At 41.3% G+C, this 27,345-nt stretch overlaps 1 protein-coding gene across 1 annotated transcript in view; it reads right to left on the minus strand.

The window, feature by feature from the left end:
* Nucleotides 1–27,345, minus strand: part of CEP112 (centrosomal protein 112) — a 194,148-nt gene that overhangs the window by 87,592 nt on the left and 79,211 nt on the right. Inside the window, exon 21 of the mRNA XM_066566089.1 lies at nucleotides 4,447–4,677. Coding sequence (XP_066422186.1) covers nucleotides 4,447–4,677 — 231 coding nt within the window. The remainder of the gene's footprint in view (nucleotides 1–4,446; nucleotides 4,678–27,345) is intronic.

Here is a 27,345-nt window from a genome sequence, read left to right on the forward strand (position 1 = left end):
AATGAAATGTGGAGTTGGCAGAGAAGAAGCAGAGCTGGAGAGACAGGACTCAGAAATGGGAACTCATGGAAGGCACAAGATGCTTTTACTTTAGGAGTAACTGCTTAGGGGTAACTCAATACTTTTAATCAAGTATCTCTTGGAGCATCTTTCATCTCAGAAGATGTCATATTCCTTCCCTTCATCTTCTATCTCTCTTTGCCAGTGCTGAACAGTGTGACATCATCTGCAACAGTGCCAGAACAGATACTGTGAATCACAGATATTCCTGCATATGCAGCATGAAAATATGCCCAGGGAGTTACATCCAACTGGGCTGTCCTAGGGCTGTGCTGGGTGAGGAATTAACCCAGCAGCACAGAGCCTGATGCTAAAGCAGGGACTGAAATGTTCCCTAGGGCACATTATCAGTACCTTATTTGCAAATTATATGCAAGAAGTTGCTCAGAAAATAAGTATCCCTCTATAGGACACCGTCTGAAGAGTTTTTCCCCATTACAAAAACATTAGATTGCAACAAATTAGATTGTTATATAGAATAATTATTCCTAATTAAGGAAGTGGACACTTACAGAGTGACCTTAACTTTAAGGTCCTCGAGTATCTGAGTTTTATGAGGACTTCACACCAGATACACACACAGATATGCCCAAACTGTGAAATTCAGCTTCCCATTGGATTTTTAAGCAATCTTCACAGAATAGGCACCAAAAAAAAGTAAATTTAGAGAACTAATTTTTCTCCCATATTGCCCCAAATTTCCAGGTAACAAGATCGGGTAGAAAATATTTTCAAAAACGAATTTTAAGGCTCATGATGCAATTAAGGTGCTTTTTCTCCCCCCTCTTGGATAAAATCATCTTCATCAAGGTTCTGTGGACTAGGACCAAGATTTGATACAAGATACAGATGGAGTGATTGTACCAGGTAAAAACTGTAAACATCAGATTTGATTTAAAATCACAGAAATCTTGGAGTATAACTAACATCAACATCATTAAAGTCTACAAGCAGGATCTGCATGGCTCTGGCCAGGTTTATGCCACTTTGGTGTCCCATCTCTCCAGAGGGAACCACTTCACAGCTCCCTTCCATCAGAAGCAGCCCCAAAAATAAAGTGTTTAACTCAGTTTTGGGGTTTTTTTGACTACAGATTTGTCCTATAATCAAATTTCATGTGTGTTCAGTACAGTCAACACACAAAAATGCAAATTACTTCTCCAAGCAGCACTGACAGAGAATTCGATGTTCCTGGAACCTGCATAAACCTTGAACAGAATGAGTCAAAATATCTATTTAAATATAGAAAAGAAGTCAATAAAAAGCGAAATGTTGAAAATTATTTAGAGAGAAAAAAAAACCCCATCATCATCTTCTCCCACTCCAGTTTACTCATGTGTGCTGCTCAAAGGGAGCTTTTTTATGAGATATTTTCAGCGTTCCAAGGTTGTTTCCTTTGAGCATTGTTAGCCTGTCCACTGCTCTGCTCGGGCCGCGCTTGCTGAACGTTCACTTCCTCTGCCAAGAAAATCCCACAGAACGTTACAAACAGTGCCAAGCCCCACATCTGCACACACTCAGATTTTGTCTCCTGCTCTCAGTCACTCCTGGCAAAGCTGGAACTGCTCCAAGCTTTGTGCACTCCACTGCACCTGGCTCAGGAGTGCCCCAAGTGCTGCTGCTGCAGCCTGGAGCACACCTGGCCCTGCCCAAAGCAGGAGCCAGCAGCTCCAGGGCTGTGAGCTCCAAACACCCGACAATCGTGGCATGGCTTGGGTTGGGAGGGACCTTAAACACCACCCAGTGCCATCCCTGCCCTGGCAGGGACACCTTCCCCTGTCCCAGTGTGCTCCAACCCTGTCCAACCTGGCCTTGGGCACTGCCAGGATCCAGGGGCAGCCACAGCTGCTCTCACCACCCTCCTAATGGGGCAAAACAACTTGCAGAAAAATGATCCTAAAACTTCTGTCAGCTCAACCAGGTATGTACAAAAAATGCTGAAAACTCCTCAATATCTTACAGGGGCAAAGCAGGAAAAAAGGTGCACAATCCTCACAGTGTCCCAGGAATCTCCAGCAGACACCAAGCCCAAAGTGCTAAGGGAGTGCTCAGGATCTGACACCACTACAAACAATGTCCCAGCCTGACAGATGGGATTTTGAAGCAACAGAAAATTCAAGAGCTCAATAAATCATGTGTCCCTAAATATCAAAAAGATGTCTACAACCACCAACAAATATTTAAATATTCAGTGTGTCTCTAATGAAGACTCTTCCTTCCCCAGTCTCTGCTCCTCACTCTTCTCCTTCTCATCCCCACAGCAGCAGGAGGGCAATGCCAGAGGAATCCTGGATCTTCTTCACCCATTTACAGTTCTGTTTTTCTTGTCATTGAAGTATGAATCATTTCTTCTCTATTTCCTCATGTTCACGTTAACAACGGTCCACAATGACACAAAGCAATCCACACAGAAATTAACATTATTCCCAGAACAGATCACAGAGGAATGAGATCCCTCACTTGAGAATGGAGTGACCTTCAGAAAATCTGGCCAGTCAGATGTTCCACGCCTAAACTGTGAAATTCAGCTTCCCATTGGATTTTTAAGCAATCTTCACAGAATTGGCACCAAAAAAAAGTAAATTCAGAGAACAATTTTTTCTTTCATATTGCCCTAAATTTCCAGGTAACCAGATCTGGTAGAAAATATTTTCAAAAATAAATTTCAAGGCTCATGATGCAATTAAGATGGTTTTTTCCCCCTCTTGGATAAAATCATCTTCAGCCAGGTTCTGTGGACTAGGACCAAGATTTGAACTAAATTAGCTGAAACTGCTACTTTTGAGCTTTAAATGGAGTTTGTCCTCAAAGCTACTTCAGTTTTGTATTTTGTGGCCAATTTCCACAGTTCTACAATTGCAAGACAGAAATGAAACAGAATGGGGAATGGAGACTTGAAGGTAATGCCAGGTATTTTCACATGTCTGTGAAAGACTTTTCAACAGAGATACATTTTTCTTTTCCCCTCCTATCTTTTACTCAACATGTGCTCTTCAGATTAGAGTAAAAATAGGGAAGTAGGTTAAAGAAAAAAAATACAATAGCAGTTAATATAGCTTAAAATTAGCAAATTTTTTGAAAAACAGAAAAAAAATCCAACAAATTAAAGAAAACCAGTATTTCTGACAGAAATGACAATTCAAGACTATTAGAGATATTGCCCTATGAAGGATTATTTGTAACTTTAATTTGAGGATGTAAAGAAGTTAACTTTTCTTTTGCTATACTACACATGTAAAAAAAGATCAAAGAAAGAAAAGAATTGAGATTCAAATTCCATTTTTAAGCAAAAATGACAATGTCTTCCTGAGTTAAAATTAATCCTTTAATGATGAATTTCAAAGGTTTAAATACTTTCTGTGACCTTGGCTTTAAATAATTATGCCAAGCAGAGCTTTCCTTACATTCAGAAAAGATTCTGAATTGTTGATCACAGCCGTTTTAATGGCTTCAGGCTGGCTGATTTCCAACATAATCCTCCGAATGCTCTTTAAAATTACAGACCAAGAACCTGACGCAGGTAAATGAAATGTCACTTGCACAAAGGCTGCTCAAACACTCCATGCAGATTGTTAATTTGTGCCACTGCACATCCCCTTGCAAGAAAATGTGTGATTTAGTGCCTTAATGCAACGTACAAAAGAGACTTCAACAACTATCTGCTTACACATACACAGAGTCTACCATAAATATTAAGTAGGGTTTTTTTAGTCTAGCTTTTGAAATAAAACTTGAATGTTTTAGCTCCTTAATGGGGAGGAACACTTGAATTCAAGACAGGGGTCCAAGAGATGCTCAGCAAGCAGGAATGTGGGCAGTGACCCCACAGAACAGAATGGGAGGGAAGCCTTGATCAATCTGAAACATTAATTTCTATTTTCAAATCTTACTCAGACTCCTTTCTCACCTGATGTACACCACAGGAAAAATCAGATCAGCCACTGTGAGCATCAGACACAACTTCCTTGCACTCTGAGCCTGAGTTTTTCCCTCCTTAAGAGCTCACCCTCTTAAGGGAGAAAAAGCTTGGCTAGGCAGAACCACCCTTTCCAGTGTCTCTATTCCAGCAGAGGCAGATCAGCCTGCTCCTGGCTGGCTTTACCTCTGAAATCACCTGTGTTTTTAAAGTGCTGTTGGATCCTCATGGCACCTTCCATCCCTGCTGGAGGTGCTGCCCAGCCCCAGCGTGCCCAGAGCAAAGTTTTCCATCAAAGAACCCCAAAACACCCCACACTCCTGCTGTGACTGACATCCCATGGTCTGCATCTGTTTCTTCAACTCAAGTGATCCCTAGGTGATTTTTCCTCAGGGAAGCTTTGCTCAGCTGACCTTTGGGGTGATCCCTCCCCTTCTGCCCTGTGGAGCTGTTTTTTATCCATCCCTTACCTTTCTCAAAGCCGCCTCTGTCTCCGCCGTGTGCCTCCTCTTCAGCTCTGATATCACTTTTTCCATCTCCATCTTCAGGCTGTTCAGTGCTTCCTCCTTGTCTCGAGATGCCTTCAGCTTCTCCTCATCCCTCTGCAGGCTCAGGTCCAGCAGCTGATGGTTCCTCAGGGCGTTGGCCTGGATCAGCTCCTCCCTCAGCTTGCGGATTTGGCTCTCCAAACCAGAGATCACCTGAGAGAAAGAGCAAACAAAGTGACAAAACCCAAACCCACAGCACAAAACCCACTTGGTTTCTGTTGGTGATAGGTATGCCCAACGGGCAGGAAGAATGATGGCAGAACTCCAAGATATCAGAAGGCTAATTAATTATTTTATTATACTATGTTACACTATAACTATATTGTCAGAACCCAGGAATGATGGCAGAACTCCATGACATCAGAAGGCTAATTGATTACTTTATTATACTATATTATACTATAACTATACTGTCGGAACCCAGGAGATTCCTCTGGCTGCCCTGGAGGACTCAAGCCCCTGCCCAGGGGGCTCAGAGACCTTGGCACAGAGCCCAAGACCCCTGTGCTTTTGATCTTGACCCATGGAAAAAACTACCAACCTTATGTGAGGATTTACAAGCCACGAAAGTTTAAGTAGAATGATAGTGAATTCATCACAGGGTGAAAAATGGATTTGTGAAAAACTTTCCTTTTTAGAATGGGGGCTCAGGGTCCTAAGATAGAGGAATTTGGGCGTGCCTTGTCTTTTTTCCTTCTTCTTCCTAGCCTCCATGTTCTGGGTGATGTTGGCACTTTTGGATTGGTTTAGAGTAGAAGCTCACTGTCTAACATAGGTGATAGGCATTGGGAAGTTATGGTAAATAATGTACACGTGGTTTTTAGTATAAAAAGATAACACACAGTGTGCCTCCTCGACCCAACCTGCCAGACAGAGCTCGGCAGGTCAGAGAAAGAATTTTATAGATAAGAAACAATAAACAACCTTGAGAATAAGAATGGAAGAGTTCTGACTCCTTCAACTGCTGGGCTGGGAAAAGAGACTTTCTAAGGCATCTCTGAGCAGCAGGGATTCCAAGACTATATTACAAAGAATATTAAAGAATACTAAAAGCTACTAAAGAAAACTCCTGATTGTCTCCCAAAAGTCAGGACACAGCTTTGACTGATTGGCCAAGGAAACGTGAAACCCATGATTCTACCATCTTTTTCTTCATGTTTGGCTCTGTTGATTGAAGACTCTTCCAAATGGCTCCCCTGAGGGATGATGCAATTCCTGTCACCATGCTCTTGGTCCACCACCATCCTGCCTTTTCTTTGGAGGAATGAGAAGGAGCAGTGCAAAAAGGGACACACTACAGAGGAAACTGCTTTTAAAAGGATTTGTGGAAAGGCACTATCAAAACAGATTAAATAATCTGCATTCTTTGCGCTAATATACATTAAAAGTATTTCCTCTTTGTGAAATACATTTCTTCTTGATCTTCTGGCATCATGTTTTGCTTTTACTTGATCTTTTGGCACCACATCTCTGGTTTTGCTAGATTTTCTCCAACAAAGCCAAATGTACTACACTTATTTTTATTAATATTAGTTGGTGAATCACTATGGCTGTGTCAGAAACGTTCAAGAACCAAATGTAATTTAATGTACACAGGCTCTACAAAACAAAACCAATAAAAATATTACTGCTCTGGAACAGAGAGATAACATCAAATTCAATTACCAAATTGAATCCAATTACCAAAATTCCTTCAGGTAAATAAATAATCTTCCAACACACTCCACATGTGCACAAACACAGGAGGAGCAAATGAGATAAGAATTGTTTTGATCATTCTTTTCTCTGCTTCTCTCACAGCTTCTCTCTGTTCAGAGGGCATGTGAATACCACAGGTATCCTCCTACAGGCTGTCACCTGGGGTAGGGGCAGGGATGCTCTGTCCCTTTTCCTGGCCCTCTTCTTGCTCTTCCCTTTCTCTTCCTGCACACAGATAAATTACAGCTCCAAAGCACTGGTGAGAGGGACGCTTTTGGAGGACAAATTGAGCTTGTGGCATATAATCACTACATATCCCACCCATGCCTTCTTTTTTTATCCTTAAGAAATGACCTGCATCCTTCTAATGAGCTATCAGAGCATCATCAATCATTTATCAATCACTAGCTGCCCCCAGTGGGGAACACAAGGGGGAGGGATGGAAGTGACAGGAATAATGCTGTGTCACTCCTTGTTGAGTTTTATTGGTTTTTTCTTCTAAGGTCAGGGTCAGGATTAAATGTGCAAGATGGTACTGCTTGTTTGGATTTAGATGCTTATTCGTTTTTATTTATATTATAGTCTCACAAGTTGTGAGTTTTACAGTACTTTAACAAGTTAAAAATGGAGACATATTTCTCTTTCTATAAGGCTTATTAAGGATAAACTGTCTAATTAAGAAATGGAACTTATTTTACTTTTTATCTAATAACTAATTACTTGTGCTCTGCAATGTGGACTTTTTTATCTAATTACACAATACTACTTGAACTTATGGAGAAGAAGGTGAAGAAGGTAAAGAAGAAGGACTAGCTTCTGTCCTAAAATTTTTATCTCGCTTCATATATTTTACTATATTCTAAAACCTTAAACTTTAAGTTTTCTCCTATGTGATATTAGACACTTTTATTTAAACTACACACCTATAATCCCAGTTCTATCATTCCATTTTGGAAGCTTCTCCATGGCCTCAGGTCAATGCAGTGTTCTGGGAGTCGGTGCCTGTCAGCACAGAAAGTCTCAAATTCTCAGTAACCAGGGTTCTAACAACTCTTAATTCCACAGAATTCCCTCTGCTACTTTACCTCAGGAGTAGATGCACATCTATGACTTCAGATTACATTTACAAACTCTCACTAGTTACTTTGCTAACTCCATTTCCTCTGTGGGTTCTTCACTGGGGTACAGGAGCATCACATTTGGGACAGAAAGCACTGTCCTTACAGCTAAGTGTGATGGATGACACTGAAAACACATCTATGTGTTCATTCATAAATGTAATTCTGAAAATGAGCACTTCCACTACAAAACTCCCACAGAATTTCCCCCTTTTTCCTCCCTGTTTCACAAGAAACTTTGCAGTTGCCTGGAATTCTTTCACAGAGGATGCAACAATACTGAGAGCAGAAATTGATGTCCTACCAAGTGCAGGTGACTCAGCTCAAGCTTATTAAAGGTTTCACAGGAAAATATGAGGAAAAGCAGTGTATATTTAAAGTTCCCATTGTCCTGGAATGCCAGTTTCTCTCCAACTACTATTTTTCTTCTTCAGACATTTTTAATACACTGTCTGTACTCAGCTACACCATTTATTTGCAGCCTCTGAGAACCACATTAGTACAAAACTTTGAAAAGGAAACATTTGTTTCTGACCAAAGTTGGGACATGAATGACTATCAGATCTATTGCCTTGCACATTAATCTCTCAAGACAGATTCCTATAAATACTGTGATCTGAGAGAGGAAAAAAAACAAATCAAGGCTTGAAAGTTTGCCTATTTCTCAAGCTATTTGAACTATATGGTGTAATAAAAGACATTGTCTCCCTTCAAACCTTCAGTTTGTCCTTCAGCTATCCCAGCTGTAACATGTATTAAATAATATCAACCATCTCAGAAACTTTTGTTTCCATGCTTTCTTAATTACTCACTGGCATTAGTCCCTACTATGTCAAAGGTAAGAGTGTGTGTATGGTGGAGAAGGAATGAGCACGTCATTTGTATACAGAACTCTACCACAGGCCACATATTTCAGTCCTATCAGCATTATCTCAAACATATGGTTCATATACTGTAATCTGTGCTAGATCCTTTCCTTCCTTTCCTGAGCTTTTCCTCTACACATGTTTAATTTCTTATTAAATCTGTATACAGACTAAAAACGTAAAGCAAGTTTCAGTGTATAATTATAATCCACAATGTACTTTTATAATTCTTTTGGAAAATTATTTCATCTCCAGATCACAAGAACATGACAGCCTGCCTGGCTTTTCCTTAACCAAAGCAGCACTAACTCAATGAAGATAAGAGCTGCAATTGCTGATGGGTGATATGGTCTGAGTTCCAAACTGACACTCTGAGAATTTGGGGTTTTTAACAGCTGCACCAGTGCAAGTCCTGCCTGAAATAGCCACAATTATCTTTTCATCTGTGGGAGTTCTTTTTGAAAGCTCATTCCCCTACTCTCCTTTTTTTCCTCCTCTTTCAAAATAGAAAACTTCCTTTAATTATACCCCCAACATATACACATAAGTGAAACTAAGAAATTACATTGCTCAGAAGTTTCCTAAAAAGTTTGTTAAAATATTTAGGATAAGAAATCAGGGCTAACTTTTTATAATACAAGGAAAATTCATTCACAGATAACACTACAAGCCAAAATAAAGACTGGGTGAATTCCTGTTACACCTTTTAAGCTTTACTTCCTTCTTTATTCAATGATTCTTATACAAAGTCATTAGAAAATAAAACACAATCCAGTGTTTTCTGTAAGGAGAAAGTAACAGCTCTCAGCCTTCAGAGCCAAAACTGGGGACAGCTGAGAGTGAGCTGAATGTTATAGGTAAAGCAACAGTAATTAATATGCAAAGGAGCATTAATGTTTGACCTAATAGATGGCAAAAGCAGATTTGGTTCTATTAGGGAAAAAGAAAGGCTCTGAAGACGGGGTGATGGCAGCGAAACTAATATGATTAAAGGAGTCCCTTTGGAGCAACTTCACTGCCAGTAAGATGATGTTAAGAGACATCTAATCTCTCCAAAGTGACTGGAAAAAGCTTATATTGGGGATCACAGACACAGTTCTTGTCAATTACTTTCAAATAAGTCCAGTTCTCACAGCCAGATTAGTTTTTCCCATAAACAAAGTCAGTGGCAGAAGCAGCTTACGCCCAACTCAGCGCCTGAGACAACTTTGTGTGACACGGATATGTCCCCACTGCTGCAGGAAATGAATCCCAAACTTTCCAGCACTAAGACTCTGTTATTCCACATGCCAGGTTTAATAAACTATTATTAGACTTAAATGTAGGCAAATTAGGGAAAAAAAAAAAAAAAAAGCCCCAAGATGACTTAATTCTCAGTTGCGAAAAATCCATGAAATATAAAACTTATGAGCAACTGTCTTTTCTTAATGATTCTGTGGGAAAATAAAAGCTGCAGTTACAAAATCTCACTTCTCAGGCTCCAGATCCAAAGGCAGGATGGTTTCTTTGTAACACCGAGTCCTCTTTCTCAGTCTTGGTTTCTCAAATTCTCTTCTGGCTGCCCAAATCTCTGTTTGGGAACCAAATGGTCTGTATGGTCCAAACAAGAGCTGCTGGTAGAAAAACTCACCTTAAACACCCCATCTAAGCAAATTATTATTGTGCTAAACAAGGATTAAACGTAAGAAATAAGGGCTGACAGTATGTAATAGAGCCAAAATGTTATTGCCACTTGCTGCCTTTTCTGGATCAAAGTGTTGTAGTCTCTATTTCAGTGGTGTGGGTACGAGCACGTGAAATAAGAGAGATCTGTATCTATTTTAGAAAGGATGCAGAAGTTTGTAGCAATTCCCAGGATGGCCATGCCACAGGAACATGCCCCAAACAAGGAAGCATTTTGTAAAATGACCATTAATCCACACACAGGACAACAAATAGAAAGACAACACCAGCTTACACAGTTTCCCAAATGGAACAAAAATACATAAACCGTGTGACAGAGATTTCATGAAGGTTTATGTGACATATTTGTATGTCCCTTAGATGAAGAAACTGCTGGCCAAGGTGGTGATTTCTATTTCTGTTTCAAAGAAATAACTTAGAATTCTAACTAAGAATATCTGTGCTGAAATAGTGTCATAAAAAGGGTGGGTCATAAGCCCACAGCAATTTGCCTGCAGGGAAAAAATAGACTTGAAAGAAAAAGAAGAAGGTTGGTCACTCACTTTGGCCTATTTAAAATGCCAATAAATGTACTGCGTGTTATTTGGAAGGAAAACATGTGCTCTTAATTTTAAAAAGTAAATTGCATAAGAAAATATAAAGTTGGCAAAAAGTTTAAATTAAAATCTGTTGCTGATGTCTGAAACTCTGCTCCACTTCCAGGCAACGGGGATGAGAAATGGACCGAATGACTATGGCCTAATTAAAAACAATATTAACACAAATTCCCTTTATTTTCCAGGAGCTGCTGCTTCACCCCCATGAAGCATTTCCTTGGATGAGTTTCTGAGGAAGAGGCTGGAGCATGAGAGCACCTCCACCCTGACGGGGATGAGCACACGGAGCTCGCTGCCCCCTCCTCCCCATGCATTACACACCAAACCACATCCACCCAGCACCACCAGTGGCCAGGGCCTCTGAAAGTCACAAAAACAAGGCAGAGGAGAGCTGAGATGAAATGCACTCCTGGTTTATTCCCTGTGGTGCAGAGCTAGAGGTGCTGAGGTGCTGCTGCAGCAGATTTCCAGTAAGTGATGAAGATGAGCAGCAGATGAAGGTGCAGTAACCTCACTGCTCTGCCTTGCTGGGAGCACTGGGGCTGCTGGAACACAGCATCACTGTTAAACACCCCTGCCCTGCTCAAGGGGCTCCTGACAACTCTTCAAACTGAGTTTCAGAAGTTTTCTGTGCTGGGTTAACTTGGCTCCAGTCAGAGATGACTGCACAGGGCTCACTTTGCTGTGTTTAATTTTGCTGGCATGTAACGTTTTAAAAAACCTACAACAAACCCCTGAATCTGTGAGCAGTAGCATGGGCTAGCCTGGATGATCCCAAAGATCCTCTCTAGGATAATAACCTCAAATATCAGCCTGTAAGTCACAGCCCTATCTGACCACAGATAAGCAGCTTCTGCCTCTGTGTGCCAAGACCTTTTCAGCATTTCCTCCTTGGAGGAACAGTGAAGTGAGCAGTGTGGGCTGGGGAACATCAGCTGGGCCCTTCTGAAAGGGACATTTGTCCCCCTGTGCCTTGCCACTGCTCTGGGGTGACAGGGATGAATGAGGCATCCATAACATTTGTTATTGGGCACTGGATAATTTCTGAAAGGAGATCAGTCCAGTCAAGGGAAAGGCAGGCTGCAATAAAAACAAAACTCACTCTGATGATGAAGAAGTGAAAGGAAATAAGGAACAAAGTAGGAACACCCAGTGATTCAGTGGGGACAATGAGTCCCTTTTCACCCATGAGCAGGGCAGTGTCCCAGAAGAGGGGCACGAAGTGTCCTGTCCCAGCCATGCACATTTACTGTAAAACATTTCCTGTAAAGGGGATTATCTGCTCAAAGGGGGAATCTGAACCACTTCAGCTTTCTTGTGAGTAAACAAAGCTTTATCAAATGCTGGAGAACATCATACAAGTTTTTCTACCACCACAAAAACAACCAATGCATTTAACGTAAATCTGAAAAATAAACAAATATTTGCAGCTCTAAGCTTAGAAAAAAGTGTAGCTGTAAGAACTTCAAATGTGTGTAATGTTGATTTTGTGTTTAGAACAAGATTAGTTTATATTAATGAGGTTTTACTACTGCAGCTTCTGCAAGGGACAACAATCCTTCTCTTAACTGATCTTATTCTGGTTTGCAGGAACTATCCTCATGATTTTTACCCTCTGGACCCTGCCAGCCAAGGGCCAGGCACAGTCCTAATCTTTCTGGTTTTTCTGTCCACAAATCATCCTACTGAGTCTGACTCACTGGTCCCACTATACCTGCTTTTCTCCATGCCAAAGGAATTCCAAGTGGCCAGTCCAGCCAGCTGGCAGCTATTTGTGGCTCCTTTGTATTGTATGAACTCAATCATGTCCACTTAAACAACTATATTAAAAATATTTTCTATACCATGGCAATTTCAATTAAAACATGTACAGAATTTATTAACCTTTTTCTCTCGTGCCTCCTAAAATCAGCAATTTGTCAATATTTTGAATACTTTAAAAGATGAGATTTCATTTGCAAAGAAAACCAGTGGCACATTATCACATGGGTAATGATGTGGCAGAGCACAAATTAGCAGGGATAAGAAATAAACAGCTATTCAGCTTTCACAGCACAATCTATTACACTGTCAAGTTTAAATGCCTTTTGGGTAAGAACACACAGCCCCATAAATGTGGTATTTAAGGGAGCAGATAAATGAAATGGTGTGAAATGAAGTGAAAATGAACAGCAGTTCAGTGACCAGCAGGTTGGGCTCAGTTCCTAAGAGCACTGATCATTCCAAGAGCATGGGGCTGTGCAAGCCCTTCCAGGGGAAAAAAATTGGAAATTAGCACCCCCACCATTATAAACAGTCCTGGACAGTGGTCTAAGACTTCCTGGAAACACTAAAATATCAGCTTCAATACTCAGAGATGCATTTTATTGTTTGCTTATAGAGTATTTTGTGCACTGAAATGTTCTCGTTCTTGAGGGGGAAAAAATTCTCTGCAGAATGTTGGTTCTATTGCAGAGCTTCTTAAAAAGCAGCCATCTTCATTTTATTTATATATATTTCTCTCTATATATCCTATATGTAACTACATTGCAGTGATGGGGTGAAGGTATTAATATGTTCATAAATGAAATGTGCCCAGTTTACAAATCAGGTTGGATATTATCAAGTTTGGGTTTTGGGGGAGGACTGACACCAACCAAAGCTGCACTCACTGATCTGCACCTGCACAGCACAAGAGAAGGGGAAGCTCCTCAGGCTCAGACAGATGAATATCCAGTGAATAAACCTCAGTAACAGCACTGCAGGTGACACTAAGGGTGAAATGTGGCAGTGCAGCAGGGTCAGATCTCAATGCCCACATTCAGAATTTATGCAAAGGTCTATCAACTCCATCCCCACACAACCTCAACTGCTCTCACCTTTGCACATGCACCTCTGACACCTCTCTTGAAAATACCCCCTGGGATTTGTAAAGGGAGGTGTTGAGCTGCTAACTTACAAATTCATTTCATTAATTTTAACTGCATTAAGCTGCTTTTAAAGGTCAAACCTCCTTGGTAAGATTCTTGGGCTATTCCAGCACTGTGCATGCTCTGAAAAATGCCTCTAACATTTATGAATCTGATAAAAGTTTATTCCTACTAATTGTAGGAATAATAATAAACGTTTATTCCTACCAATTCCTACTAGTTTATTCCTGCTTATCTTTTATCTACCAGGGTCTCACTTTGGTGTGGGGACTGGTTGAACACCCCACCTGTACAGTGCTGCTGGAGGGAACCATCACCCACCTCTGGCATCCAAACCAACATCTCCCTCACCACAATTCCTGCACTGAACATCATCCCAAGGAAGGTTCAGCACCCTCCAAGAAGAGATTCTACTTTTTAGCAATGTATTTTCTCTGTCTTGTCTAATCCTGTTCAGCATTTCCTGAAACACAGTGGAAATGTTGACTCACTAAGAACAATAGTTACCTTCTGCTCAGCTCCACTTCCAATAAAATTAAGGAAAAATGAGTCTGCCTGTGCCATTCCTATAAATAAACACACTTAGGAAACAACTAACAGGCAATTTAACCCCCAAACTGTTCACTGACTCTGCCAGGTATTTATGAAGGCTGAAAAGAAACAAGCAACACGGAGGTATCAAAAAACCAGCAGGGAAAAGTTACACTCAAAATATTGGCCTCACTCTGCTTTCTACATCTTAGAAAGGGGCAGCACATTTTTGAGGTCTGCTGTGACATGGCATTAAGCAAAACACAAATTTTGATGATTTTTTTTCCCCCCAAAGAAGTGCACTAAAGTAGATCTGGACTTCTACAGAAGCCAGTCAGATGCCTAAATCCCAGTTAATGTAAATGGCACTTAAGCTAGAAACTGGGCTTAAAAAAAAAGAGGGGGGGAGAAAGAAAATCAGACATCCATTTGAACAGCTCCACAAAGAGCTGAAAATTAACAGAGCTTATTTCCATTTCTTAATTTACATAAGTCCATTTGACTCCAATTTAGCTAACAGCAGCCAGAAAGCAGAACTTCGTCTAGGTTGGTTATTGTCACTGCCTTCCCAATAAAATGAGTTTAAGTTGAAGGGGAGAACCTTGAGCTTGCATGTGTAACAAAACAATGCAGAGAACTGGTGAGCCAAAGGATTACTCACCAAGCTGAAATTGCGATAAATTAAATACATTTTCCATTTCACTGTTCTAAAACCTGTAACAGACTTGGCCCTCTTTCCTTGGAGACTGATCCAGAGCAGTTCCTCCTTCCCTGATTTACTGAATTTGCCTTGAAACAGATTAGTGAGACAAAAATTAAAAATTCCTCCTTCTTTCTCCTCTCCTTTTATCTGATGAAAGGAATGTTTACCTTTGTATTCTTCCTTGTACAAACAAAATGATTTGAATAAAACTGCTAAGGGACCTGCCAGGAAAGGACTCATTTCCTTCTGTCTTTCTACCCAGAATTTTAATGGAGACACTCAAATAGGCACATAACAACCTACATAACTGCATTAATAGAACTTAAATATGATGGAGATAAGAAAATAAATCAGCCATAAATACCTGTTTAATGCAGCGATCTCCTAAAATAACTTGTGAGAGCAAAACATAAATAAAATGAAGAATGGCTAAAAAAATAAATTAAAATCTACATTTTTCTGCATTGTACAAATCACAAAAATCCATCCCTAAATGATGATTGATGCAAATGACACCAAACATCTTCCCTGTTTTCCTTTATGAAAAACTCTAAAGCTTCAGTTTCTGCATTTCAGGATGTGAAGGGCAAATCTTCCTCTCAGATGAATGTCATGGATATGTTCAATTCTGAAATAACATCGGAGTAAAGCTTGTTCTGCAAGTGAGGAAAAGCTTCTGATATTTAAGGAAGGATAGGAATTTCCTGCAAGGGAATCCAGAAATGGAGCCTAAAGATCTCTGCAGTGGACTGGGGAGAGCCACCTGTCAATCTCAGAGCATTTTGTGTCCAGCATCCCATAAGTCAAAGCTTTTAAAAACGTTTGCATTTAAATTTTCCACACATTAAATTTAAAAGCATTAACATTTCCAGAACAATGTGTAATTCTGATTTAAATGCAGACATGATGTATTGCAGAATTAAGGATTACTACAGACATTCATCTCTGTGAGGCAGCAAAATTAAATGTATTGTAATTCCCAATTTGTCCCCAGAAGAGGAACATGCTGCACTGTCTATGAGAATGTCTTTGCCTGTCAACTATAGAAAAGATTTCACTGTAAGCAAAAGAACCAAAACAACCCCATGCCTCAAACAAACACTAGAAAAGCATCACACACTTTTATTTTGGATGCATTTGTTGCTCAAAACTTTTGAATATTCCCAAGTTTTACCTCACACATCCCATAAGGGTTTTACGACGACTGCAACAGAAATAGCATCAGACACAAAACCTGCCAGGACAAACCAAAGACAAGATGCCTCAGTAAAGAAAAGCCTCAATAATCAACTGCCCATGCATAAAATATCTGCCATCTTTAATTTCTGAGGTTCACACCTGTAGAAAAGCCCATTTTGGACAGCAGCTCCCGTTCACAGCTCTGCCAGGAGCATCTCCACAGGCACCTGAGGAACTCTCCCAGCTCCCACCTCTGTCCAAGCCCTGCCCTCACTGCCACTGAGGTGAAAAAGAGAAAGTTTTCAAAACTCCAGCATAATCACAGGAAGCCAACTAAGGAACCCAATGCTGTCATTCTCTGGGCCAACAACAGAGGATTTCAAAGCACCACCTGCCCTGTTCTGCTCTGTTTAGGATGCCAAGCAACAGGAACTTCTCTCATTTCTGATGTCACACTGCTACAGCAAAGGTGACAGTCTTTAACCAAATGTGAAGAACTTGTTCTCAGCCTCATGACTGGCAAGATGTGTGGGCAGGAATCCTGAGTTCCAGCAGCTCCAGAAATAAAAGTTGCACCACCCACAGGTTTAGATTTGAAAGAAATAATCAGCTTCTGAGTGTATGGATCCCTCATTTCTGCAGGGCAGCAACAACAGCTGCAGCATTCCTGTTAGTCAGTTGTAAATTTTCATCCTCATGTTAGCTGCTCACACAAATCAGGTGAACAATTACACCCACAGGTCCAACTTTTGGCTGTCTCCTTTTCCAATCAGTTTCTCACTGGAAGAAGCCCATTCTGGCAGTCTATGTCTAGAGACAATCCTGATATAAAACACACAAACGTGTCATCTCCACCTGAGGAGGAAAATCCTAGAGGAGGTGGTGTTTAACCAGCTCAGGTGCTAGGCTGGCACTGAGGGCAGCAGTGATGGTCCCATTGCCACACACACCCAGCTGATGCTGGCTCAAGTCTCCCTCTCTGCATCTGCACCCTCGAGTGCTGCTTGCACAATTCCCACCATCTCCACAGTGGCCCTCCTGAGTTCAGAGACCTTTTGGAAGCCTCCTGCTCCACAGCTTCCAGCTCAGAAAGAGGACATCAATCACAGGATGATCTGTTAAAAATAAATGAAAACTCTGCCTAACATTTCCTCTCTTGAATTCGAGAGGTTTTTTGGCTCAGTATCTTCCTCTGGCACCTTTCTGTTGATCTCTGTCCTTTTCATCCTTCTCAGTTTGTCCTTGAATTCAGTTGATGCCTCTTCGTTTTCTGAATGACAAATAGGCCACTGCATCCTGGGGCAGGAATTTCTTCAGATTTATTTATGCAACTGTTTTGGATATACTGTACTCTGAATAAATATTAATATACAGTTTAAATATAAAAATCTAAATACATACTAAACATGCAGACTATGAAACAGCAGTCAAATAAAATAATCCATTTATAAAGGCCTATGTTTATATTTATTACTGTCTCAAAAAAAAGAGAAAAAAAACAACCTCAAAACACAACCTCAAAATTGCACTAAGAAATCAGGAAAAATGTACTACTCCTAAACTGAATATTCTGGCAGGGAACAACAGCTGTGGGAAGGGTTTGAAGGAGAAACTGTTGACTGGAGGCAGAGCACCAAAGGGAGCTGGCTCCTTTCTGTACATCAACCTTCTAAGGGGACAGAATTTGCAGACTTTTGAAACCTGCTGATTTCCTTCCCTGGAAAGCATCACTGTTTTGAAGGACACAATCTCACTCTGTGAAAATAAATAAGAAATCATGATTTTGTAGCACATTTTTACTAACTAACACAAAGATCAGGGAACTAGCAGAGAGATTGTTTCTTGGATACCTTGAGGTGGTAATTTTGACAAATGGCTTCTGATGCACTTGTGAGACAGAGATTTTGGCTTTCCTCACACAGCCCTAATTACCACATTAATGAAGGCGATGGCTATAAAGGAATAGCAGGGCTGTCTCTGCTAAACCTCCTTGAAACTCAGGCACAGAAAAACAAACATTGCCTTCCATATAAATGGCTGCTTTAGGAGCCATTACTGATTAATCCTGCGTATTCCCTCGGCCTCTTATGCCAGAGACGCCAAAGAAACCTTATCACAAGGGTTTGTTTGCACAGAGTAATCCACTAAGTATCCCACACAATACTCAGGTAGAACAGGTAAGAATTAATTGGTACCTTTCCCACCCACCCCCCCAGAATTTCTGAGGCTGAAACTGTTTTTCCCTTCATTGAACAGCTCGGCCTAGACTGCCTTGTCCCGCAGTGACATGTATATTGAATACAAATCAGACAGCAGAGCTTTAAATCTGTGTTGCAGCTCTCATTTCCAATTCGAGAACTGTACTATAATCATAAGCTTCTGGTGGATGAAAGGAAATCAGCTCTCTGAATATTAGCTAATGCCACATTTGCAAGTCCTGAAGAGATCTGTGCTGTTTAAAAAAAAAAAAAAAAGTAAAAAAAAAAAAATAGATCATTTCTGGTGAACCTATATATATGAATTGCTTTGTACTGCTCGAGTGATAGAAGCGATGCCTGTGCTGGGATTAAACCCTTTTCATCATAAAACCTCATCTGGTTCCGAGTCCAAGTCCATCAAACCTTTTCCCTTTAAAGTCCCGCCTTTGATTCTACATCAATTTATTCAAACCGCAGCTGGGTGGCTGAAAACGAAAGGACAGCATCATTTAAACCAACCATGTTCCTAACTTGAAAGAAGGACTATAATTAAAAAAATGGGCATAAAAGAATGGAAATGGGATAATATTTTTTAATGGTAGTTCAAAGGCCGACAGATGTCAGAGCCTTTGAAGATGTCAGTACACTGAGCAAGGAGTTGCCATTAAATAGTTTGCCTGAGAGGTGAAGCAGCTTTTTAATGACTGAAAAAGCCCTTGCAGACACATCCTTGTGTTTTTAATTTGTCAGAGTTTCTGCAGTATTTTCTGATTAATGACACATGATTATAACTGCATAGCACACATATTTTTATACTTTGTTAAATGAATACTTTATTCCACATTCCTTCGGTGCCAGATAAAAACAGGAAAGCTTTACTACAGAGTCTAAAACTATTCAGATTGCTCAAATATTTATGGTAATTTGAGGGGATTGGCCAGATCCAGAGCTTCTATGTGTTGCTACCTTTTGTTCTTTAATGGAGCTATTACTACTGCCACCACAATGTGCATGCATTAAATGAGCATGTGACCCAGTAATGCATTGTGCCCTTCTTGTGCCCTAAACAATCAGAGCTTTCATAATTCACTGATGAACAAAGTCATCAAATCAAAATAACATTTAGAAAAATCCTTGGGTTGATCCTGAACAATACAAACAATGGCTGCCAATGTATTGTAAGTGGAAAATAACTTTTCCAAGGGAAAAAGCATATTGCTAGGAAACATCATGTTCAGAAGAAAAACACCAATATTTAGAAATGCAGATAAAATCCCCATCTTGGGCTGAGAAGATGCTTCTGCAATATCCTTCATCTCTCTCTTAACATATGCAAATTTTTTCTATTTTCCTCACAAATGGAAAATGTAGTAGACTGAAACACAGGGAAAATTTCTTTTGCTGCCAGGAAAAAGCTCTCCCATCACTACAATAGCTTTTAGTGGAAGCCTGCCAAGCTGAGCAGGTACAGCCCAGGGACAGCCCAGCCCTGGGCAGGGACAGGAAAAGCCAGCACTGTGTGCCCTACCTTGTATCACACCTCAGAGCATCACCCACATGAGAACACAGTCATTACAAGGGAATTTGATTAATGTGCTGCTCCTTCTGCTCTTCCAGCCTACATTCAGCTTGTAATTGGATCATAAATAGAAATGTGATGGACTCAGCTGAAAGCCTGCAGAGATTGGAGGTGCTGGAGCAGAGCTTTGTGAAATGAGCTGCTGTTCTGCCCTGAATATTGACAGGATTTCATGAGTAGGAATATTTGGCTCGTTGCAATCCATATGCATCAGGAATGCCTGTGTAACACCCCCCTCAGGAGCTTCCTGGAGGGGAGGGAGGTGGCTCCGGACACTCAGTGCTCCCTGGATCTGCAGCAGGAGGTGAAGGAAGCCCTGAGCCAGGGCTGCTCTGCTGCCTGTCCCAAATGCTGCTCAGTTATCCTGCTGCAAAGGCAAGCACTGCAAAGCTTGGAAAGGAAAAGAACATGGCTGCAGAGAGAAAAAACATAATTCTGAAATGGAATTCCCCCACATGTATTTATTGAATGGAAACAGAGCCTTGTAGGAAGAACATGGTGGAGTTAGGATTCCACTATAAAGAACAGGGAGAATTGGACAACTCTCAGCACAGACAATTGTATTCCCATTCCCAATCTTCCTCCTTGAGTCATTCCACGGTTACATCTTCAAAGACAGCTTTATTTAAAAAGCAAAACAAACCCTAACCTACCACACATCATTAGACCATTTGGCTTTATCATGATCTCATGTAGATTTGAAAACTCAGCCTGAATTAATGTTACATTACACACTTCTGTCCCTTTTCCTAGAAAACAAACAAGACATGGGAGCAGGCAGGAAGCTGCTCAGCAGGATGGGGTGGAGCAGCCCCTGGAACACCCCTCAACCAGAGCAGAGCTCATTCCCTCTCCCATCCCCATCTCAGGAGTTGGACAGATCCTGGATACCTGGTGGTGGGACAGGGACGTGCTCTGGATGGAAGAAAGCAAAGGAGCAAGATCTACACATCCAAAAGGCCCTTGATGTCACTGTTGTACAGAAATCTGTTCAAAATTCAGTTATTATGTTGGCACTGTGGTAAAAATAGCAGAATAAAACGTTGAATTTCAAGCAGTTACAGCTGAGCTGAAATAAACCTTCAGAGAACAAAGAAAAGGCACTTCTCTAAGCTGTGGGACTTTCTACAGAATTCCAAATTAATTACACAAACTAAAGGAATGTTACTCACAAAAGATGCATCAGAATTTTGAATGAACATCATAAAGTTCTTCTAAAATGGGAAATATTAGACATCATGAAAATAATGTTTTCTACAAGCCCCATATAAGCAGACAAAGCTGAGCCATTCAGACTCTATCCATTAGAGGGCAATAATACATACACACACTCAGACACATATATACACACAAACACACTCCCTCATGTATCCCAAACTGATTTTAGCAGGAAAAATTAATATTTTCTGTCTAATTACCAATGGTATTTTTACAGCTTGGGTCCTGTTCCCTCCACTCCCCCTGCCCTCCCCAACAACAGCATCCAAAAGATAAAAGGAACAATAACAAATTATTCTTTAAATTTGCTTTCCCATGAGGAAATCCATGCAATACACAGCTTCAGAAGGCTTCCAGTCAGTTATTACCAAACTTGAGTAGGCTGAAGAACCAGCATGTCTGGAAGCCTGGCAATCACTACAGGGGTTCCCAAACCTTGAACAGACAAAAATGTTCTTCACGTGCTCATCTCCCACCTCAGACAAACACTTTTCCTTTTCCTTACAGTGACACAAGAAGCTTTGAGAGCAGCAGCCACTGCAGGCATGGCAAGGGGCCAGCACTCTTCAGCTGTCTCTTAGAGCTACAGACAAATCATGCAAGGGCATTTTTTGATGTGTTTTGATGCGATTTTTTCAGTTATTAGAGGCACTCAAAGGAGGCAGCTCGCGTGCTGTGTCTTCTGCTGCCCTGCTCCAACCACACCAACCTAGAGAGAAACCAACTGATAAACCTTGTTTATCTCAGGTCCCCAATCTTCTGCTGCCCCCACCTGCAGCATCCCACAAGCACAATTATGGTACCAGCTCTCAGGGACAGGAACTGTCTGTTGTTCCATGTTTTCACTAACACAACATGGGCTCAGCCCCCCGAGAGGATTCCAGCAATACAAATAATTACCAGCAGCCCCTAAACTACTGCTTGTCAACATCTCATTAGTTACAGGACTGCTGGAGTTCACAGGGACACACAGGCAGCTGCATCAGTCACTTAATGACCAGTAATTCCTGTGAGCATCCACACTCCATTGATTTGTGTTTGGGGTGGCATTTTTTCCTTCTGTTTGTTTTGCTTGTTTCTGTTTTGTTTGGGTTTTTAAAAAACATATTACTCTGCAATTGTCAATCCCTACTCCCTTAAAAACAGCACTTCAGGTAACAATGCCATCTATCAGCTTATTGTTTTCATCAGCTGCTGAATAAATACTAATTTTATATTAAAGTAGAGGTTTAATTGAAGATCTGAATTTCCTAAGATCCAAGATGAAGATGAAGAGTAACACACTGCTCCTGCTGCTACCCCAGCCAGGACACAGGTGCCCTCCAACCCAGAAATCCCTAAGGATACCAAATACAGCAGCCTCCTTCAAATCTTCCAGTGTACTCTGTGTTTGAAGCAGCTGCCTTTCCAAAAATCACTTTCTCCGCTGTTTCTCTTTTCTAAACTCATTTTACAGATGCCAATACAGCAGAAAGCAGAGTCTACAAAAGAACTCAAGCTGTCAGAGGTAACTTTAGAAGAATTGTATCACCTGTGTGGAAGATGGAGTTCACTCTTCGTGGGATTTTCAGATCTGTTTCAAGCGAAAACACTGTGTCAGAAGATTTTGTCCCTTTTTTTTTTTTTGCCTTTTTTTCCCCTTAAACTACCTTAGTGATGATTTTATGAACTCTGAAGAACAAGTCTAAAACCTGAAAATGGAATATTCATGATCAGGTTGATTATTTGAGGGGTCAAAAGTTAAGTTTTCTTATTTGTGTTATTTTAGGAGGGCTTTCAGACACGTGAATACAAATGACTCTGAGATATGTAATTGCAGTTTGAAATATATTGTTTTCTCCATTAAACAGAAATCTACAGCATCCCTGACATCGATTCCTGTCATTTTGTCATGATAAACACTCAGGTATTAAGTACCTTCCACATCATGCACCCAGGCATGATTCCAATTAGTGCTGAATAGAAGACAAAATGTCACCTTAATAAGCTTCAATTTGCAGAGTCTTTGAACACTGGATGATATCATCACTTTGCCAATCATTTCTTGTACTTTGGCTGCTTTTTTCCCATCTCACCCTCCCTGTCAAAAGGAAGTCTTTCAAATCCACAGAAAGGGAAGACATGAACAACGTCAGTCATTGGTCTGACTGAGCTAAAAGATCCAAAAATGACTCCCCAATACATCAACAGAGAACTATGATGTGCACAATATCCCCTCAAAGCTAATTTGCTGCCAACATGTAGAGTAATTGGGGGAAAAAAGTCTACTTTAAAGTCATACTGTGAAAAATATTTCCTTGCATGAAATCAACATTAAAGACCTTAAATCACTGTCACAGTCTGTGCCACTCATTCAAACGAAGAAACAGTTTTGTTCAGGTAAGGTGACAATCATTTCTTCAAAGGTGACTGGGCTGAGCTCCATACTGAAAATAATCCCTGCACTGTAAAAGAATGGGTTTTATTTCTAGTTTGTTTCTTAAAAAAAAAAAAAAATATATATATATATTTTCAAAAGGAAAAAGAAAAATTGCAGAGCAGGCATGCACAGTTCTGTGAGCTGAAATGTCTGAGGCCAGCACAGCCTCAGCTGAGGACTCACTATGTTTTCTCTATCTGGAATGTCCCCAAATGCAGAACCTAAAATCCCTGCTCTTATCTAGGTGAGGGAAAACAGAAACACCAAATGGCAGCAGAACAGACAAGAGATAATGAATCAGGATGGGAAATGTGGAGCGATACCAAGGCTCACTTGGGCTCTGCAGGGCTGTGCCAGGGCAGCTGCTTCTGCCTGAGAGCCCCCATTCAGAGGTGGGGATGGGGAATGGGCTCTCCTGAGCTGGGTCCCTGCAGGAGATGATCCCAGAGCACACAGCCAGTGCCCCAGGGGCTGCACCACCCAGGTCCAGCAGATTCCTGGCACTGCACTGGGCTGTCCCATCTCCCTGGCTTGCACATCCCACAGAACCCAGTCAGGAGCCCTTTGCTGGCACCTCTTGGTCACTCATGGCTCAGAACTGGCAGGAGACGTTCCCAGCCCACCTCATGTGGGGTGAGGTGTGCCCAGAGTCCATGCTCTGGTGGGAAAGGGTTAGGGTTAGGTCCAGCAGATTCCTGGCACTGCACAGTGCTGTCCCATCTCCCTGGCTTGCACATCCCAACAACCCAGCCAGGAGCCCTTTGCTGGCACCTCTTTGTCATCAACGGCTCAGAACTGGCAGGGGACACCCCCAGCCCTCCCTGTGTGGGGTGAGGTGTGCCCAGAGTCCATGCTCTGGTGGGAAAGGGGCTGGAGCAGCTCAGAAGGGCTGGAGCTGGGCTTGCTGGAGCTGGGAGCATACACCAGGGATGGCACTGGGGTGGAAGCAGGGCTGGAGCAGTGCACAGCATTTGGCTGCCCCTCCATGGGATGGGACAGCAAATTCCATACTTCTGAGGCAGCAATGACTTGGAGGAGTTGCTAGAGAGGCCGGGGTTGGGCCAGTGGGGAAACAGCTGCAGAGATTTCAGTGGTGAAACACTCAAGGCTGTGTCTGTGCCAGCAGCATCATCCCAGCCTGCAGGAACCCACCATGGGGGCCTGGGGCTTGTCCCCCTTGCAGCTCCTGTCTGTGAAACAGAGGAAAAACCAGAGGAGGCTCCCATTTCCCTTCCAGGCTAAAGCAGCGTGTGGAGGAACAGGCAGAGCAGTGGTGGGGCACTCAGGGCAGTGCAATTTGCCATAAGCATCTCAGCTGCAATTTGTTACTGGTTTTCCACTTGAAGGTTCCTTTATAATACTTTAATGTGGGAGCGTGCAGAGCTGTATGGATGGGCTCATATTTCTCAGCTGACATATCTTCAGCCAAAGTATGTCAGCTACAGGAGAAGGCAAGGCTTTGCACTGGCTCTGGGATTTCTTCTTCCCCCATCAGAAACCACATAAAAGAAAAACACAAATAAATCAGCTCTCCAAAATCGCTATTTATTACCTCATCGTGAAACCATCTACTGGACCCTGCAGTGGTATTGAGTAATATCATTACTTAAACCATAAAGAGGTTGTATTTATTACTCAAAATTGGGAAAATTAGCATCCATATGGATCTTATTGTTTTACGAGCAGTATTGCTGCCAAAACGAGTGGTGTTAACATTCCAAACTACAGATTGTCACCATTTCTCACCCAGTGTCTCATTCTTTCACTTGGTATTTAAAATACCTTTGAATTGAGGAACTGAGCAGATCACAGAATCTCTCCTATCAAGATATATATCATTTAACAGCCAGACTACTGTTCAAAACTTGATTTATGGTGGCAGTGAGTGAATGGAATTAACATCTGATGACCTAAGGAAGAGAGACTAAATTGATTTTGGATAATCTTCCTTTAGAGAAGGGATTAGAGAAAAAAACACACTCTAAGAAATTTAACTACTTAATTTGCAATACATAGCACCTTAGTAGGTAATCACAGACAGGACACCCTAACCTACATCCCTGGAAAAATGATGGTGTAAAACTCCATGAAATTCATTTCCAAGCACAGGAAGCATAAAAGAGTCACTGGGAACAGCAAGCTGGATAAACCAGGGCAAGGCAGGCTTCAATAAAGTGATTGTCTCCTGCAGTGAAAGGGGAGAAGTGTCAGTGTCATTTATGATTTTAGCAAGGTTTTGATACAGGCTTTACAGGGTCTGTCCAGTCAAACTGAAGTGACACAGGCTGGAGGGATGAGCACAGACCTGTCTCCAGTGTGAGCAGACAACTCACAGGGTTTGAACAGGAGCCAAGAGTCAGCCAACAAGTGGCACTTGTCAAAGCTCAGATGGGGCTGATAGAGCTGAACCCTGCTCCAAAGCCCTGCATGATGGACACAGTGACTCTGTCACGCTGTGCATGGCATTTCCTGGGTAAGCAGCCAGTGTGGAGAGCAGGGTGCCATCCACAGGGACCTCAAACCCTGCAAGCTGAGGAATGGACCACCAGGACCTGCAGGGAGTTCACCAAGCCAGGTTTACTCAGCTTGGAGAACTGAAAACCAAAGAGAAATCAATTTTCTGTCTTCAACTGAGCGTAAGGAATTGTGGAGGAGACAGAGGCAGATTCTTCTTGAACCTACAGATCCAACTTTTAACAGATATTCCAGCTGCATATCCAGGAAAAGGGATTTCACACTGGATTGGTAAAGCTCTGGAGCATTTGGCTCAAGAAGGCTGTGAAATCTCCACCAGTGCAGGTTTTTCTAAACTCAGCTGGACTTGGCCCTGAGCAACGTGATGTGGTTTTGAAGTCAGACCTGCTTTGAGCAGGAGGTTGGGCACGGTGACCTCCAGAGGTCCTTCCAACCCAAATTATTCTATGATGCTGTGAAAAAACTCCAGAATGAATGCTGGTCTCCCATTAGAGGATGTCCTTCAGCACTCAGGGGAATGTTTGAAGTGGCTGGCACTGCTGTTTTCCAAATTGCTGCACTTGTTCTATGGACTAGGAGAAGTCAACTTCCTTCTATTCAACAACTGTCTCAAACACATTACAAGGTAACACAAAAAAAGCAATTTTCAAAAGAACTAAAAACCATTAATAAAGTTGTGAGCAAGCATTCCATCCTCTGTGCAGCAGACACTTACTGAATTAGTTTAGTTGTAATATTTGGAACAATCCAATATCACAGAAACTACACTTTGAAGACTTGGACACGATTGGAGGTAATATCAATAAGCAAATTCAGAGTCTGGCTTTGCTATACACTGATCTTCACGTAGAAAGCACAAGCTCCTTTCATCAAATCAAAGGAATCAAGAGATAAATCAAATCAAAATATCGAGATTGTATTGTAAATTGATTGCTTCTGCAGACTAACACAGTATTTTTGCCTCTCTGCTTAGAAATTACATTACACCACCTCAAAAGCTGCAGTTACTACCTGTTTGTACATGGCACCTGTTTGTACTTGATCATTTCAGAATTCCTTACTGTAACTTTAATGTGAGAAATGATTTCACACCATGCACAGCTTATTGTCTATTAGTGTTAATCATTCCTTGCAGCCATCACACACAAACCCTGCCTGCAAAGCCACACCTAGTGGATGTGTTAAAACCTGGCATAAAAATCCTTTACATCTCACTGATGAGTAAAACTGATCTCACTTCTATTCAGAGAAATTATTCTATGTTCATTAACATCTATGCAGGAAATAATCACTTCTTCCTAATCAAGGAGTGCTGGTATAAAATAAAATTATTGTCATACAATCTACACCCTGCCCCTAGATGAGTGAAATTATACACTCCACCTTCAGCTGCCAACATTTAAAATGAAACAAGAAAAGAATATAAAAACACTGGTTGCAATGTTATAATAATTACCAGATATATTCAATTTCATATTGTAGAAACAGAAAGTCCATTTTGCTGAAAAGAACTCCATCTCAGATTCAGAGTTCATATTATGTGATGAGCTAGTTTCTATGGCAACTGCTTTCTCTTTTACATACACTGTAGACAGCACAAAATGTCTGTTGTCTCCTAAGTTAACTTAACATTTTTAATCAGCAGATGA

The sequence above is a fragment of the Molothrus aeneus genome, chromosome 26 (assembly GCF_037042795.1).
Source record: "Molothrus aeneus isolate 106 chromosome 26, BPBGC_Maene_1.0, whole genome shotgun sequence".
In the NCBI taxonomy this organism is placed as follows: domain Eukaryota; kingdom Metazoa; phylum Chordata; class Aves; order Passeriformes; family Icteridae; genus Molothrus; species Molothrus aeneus.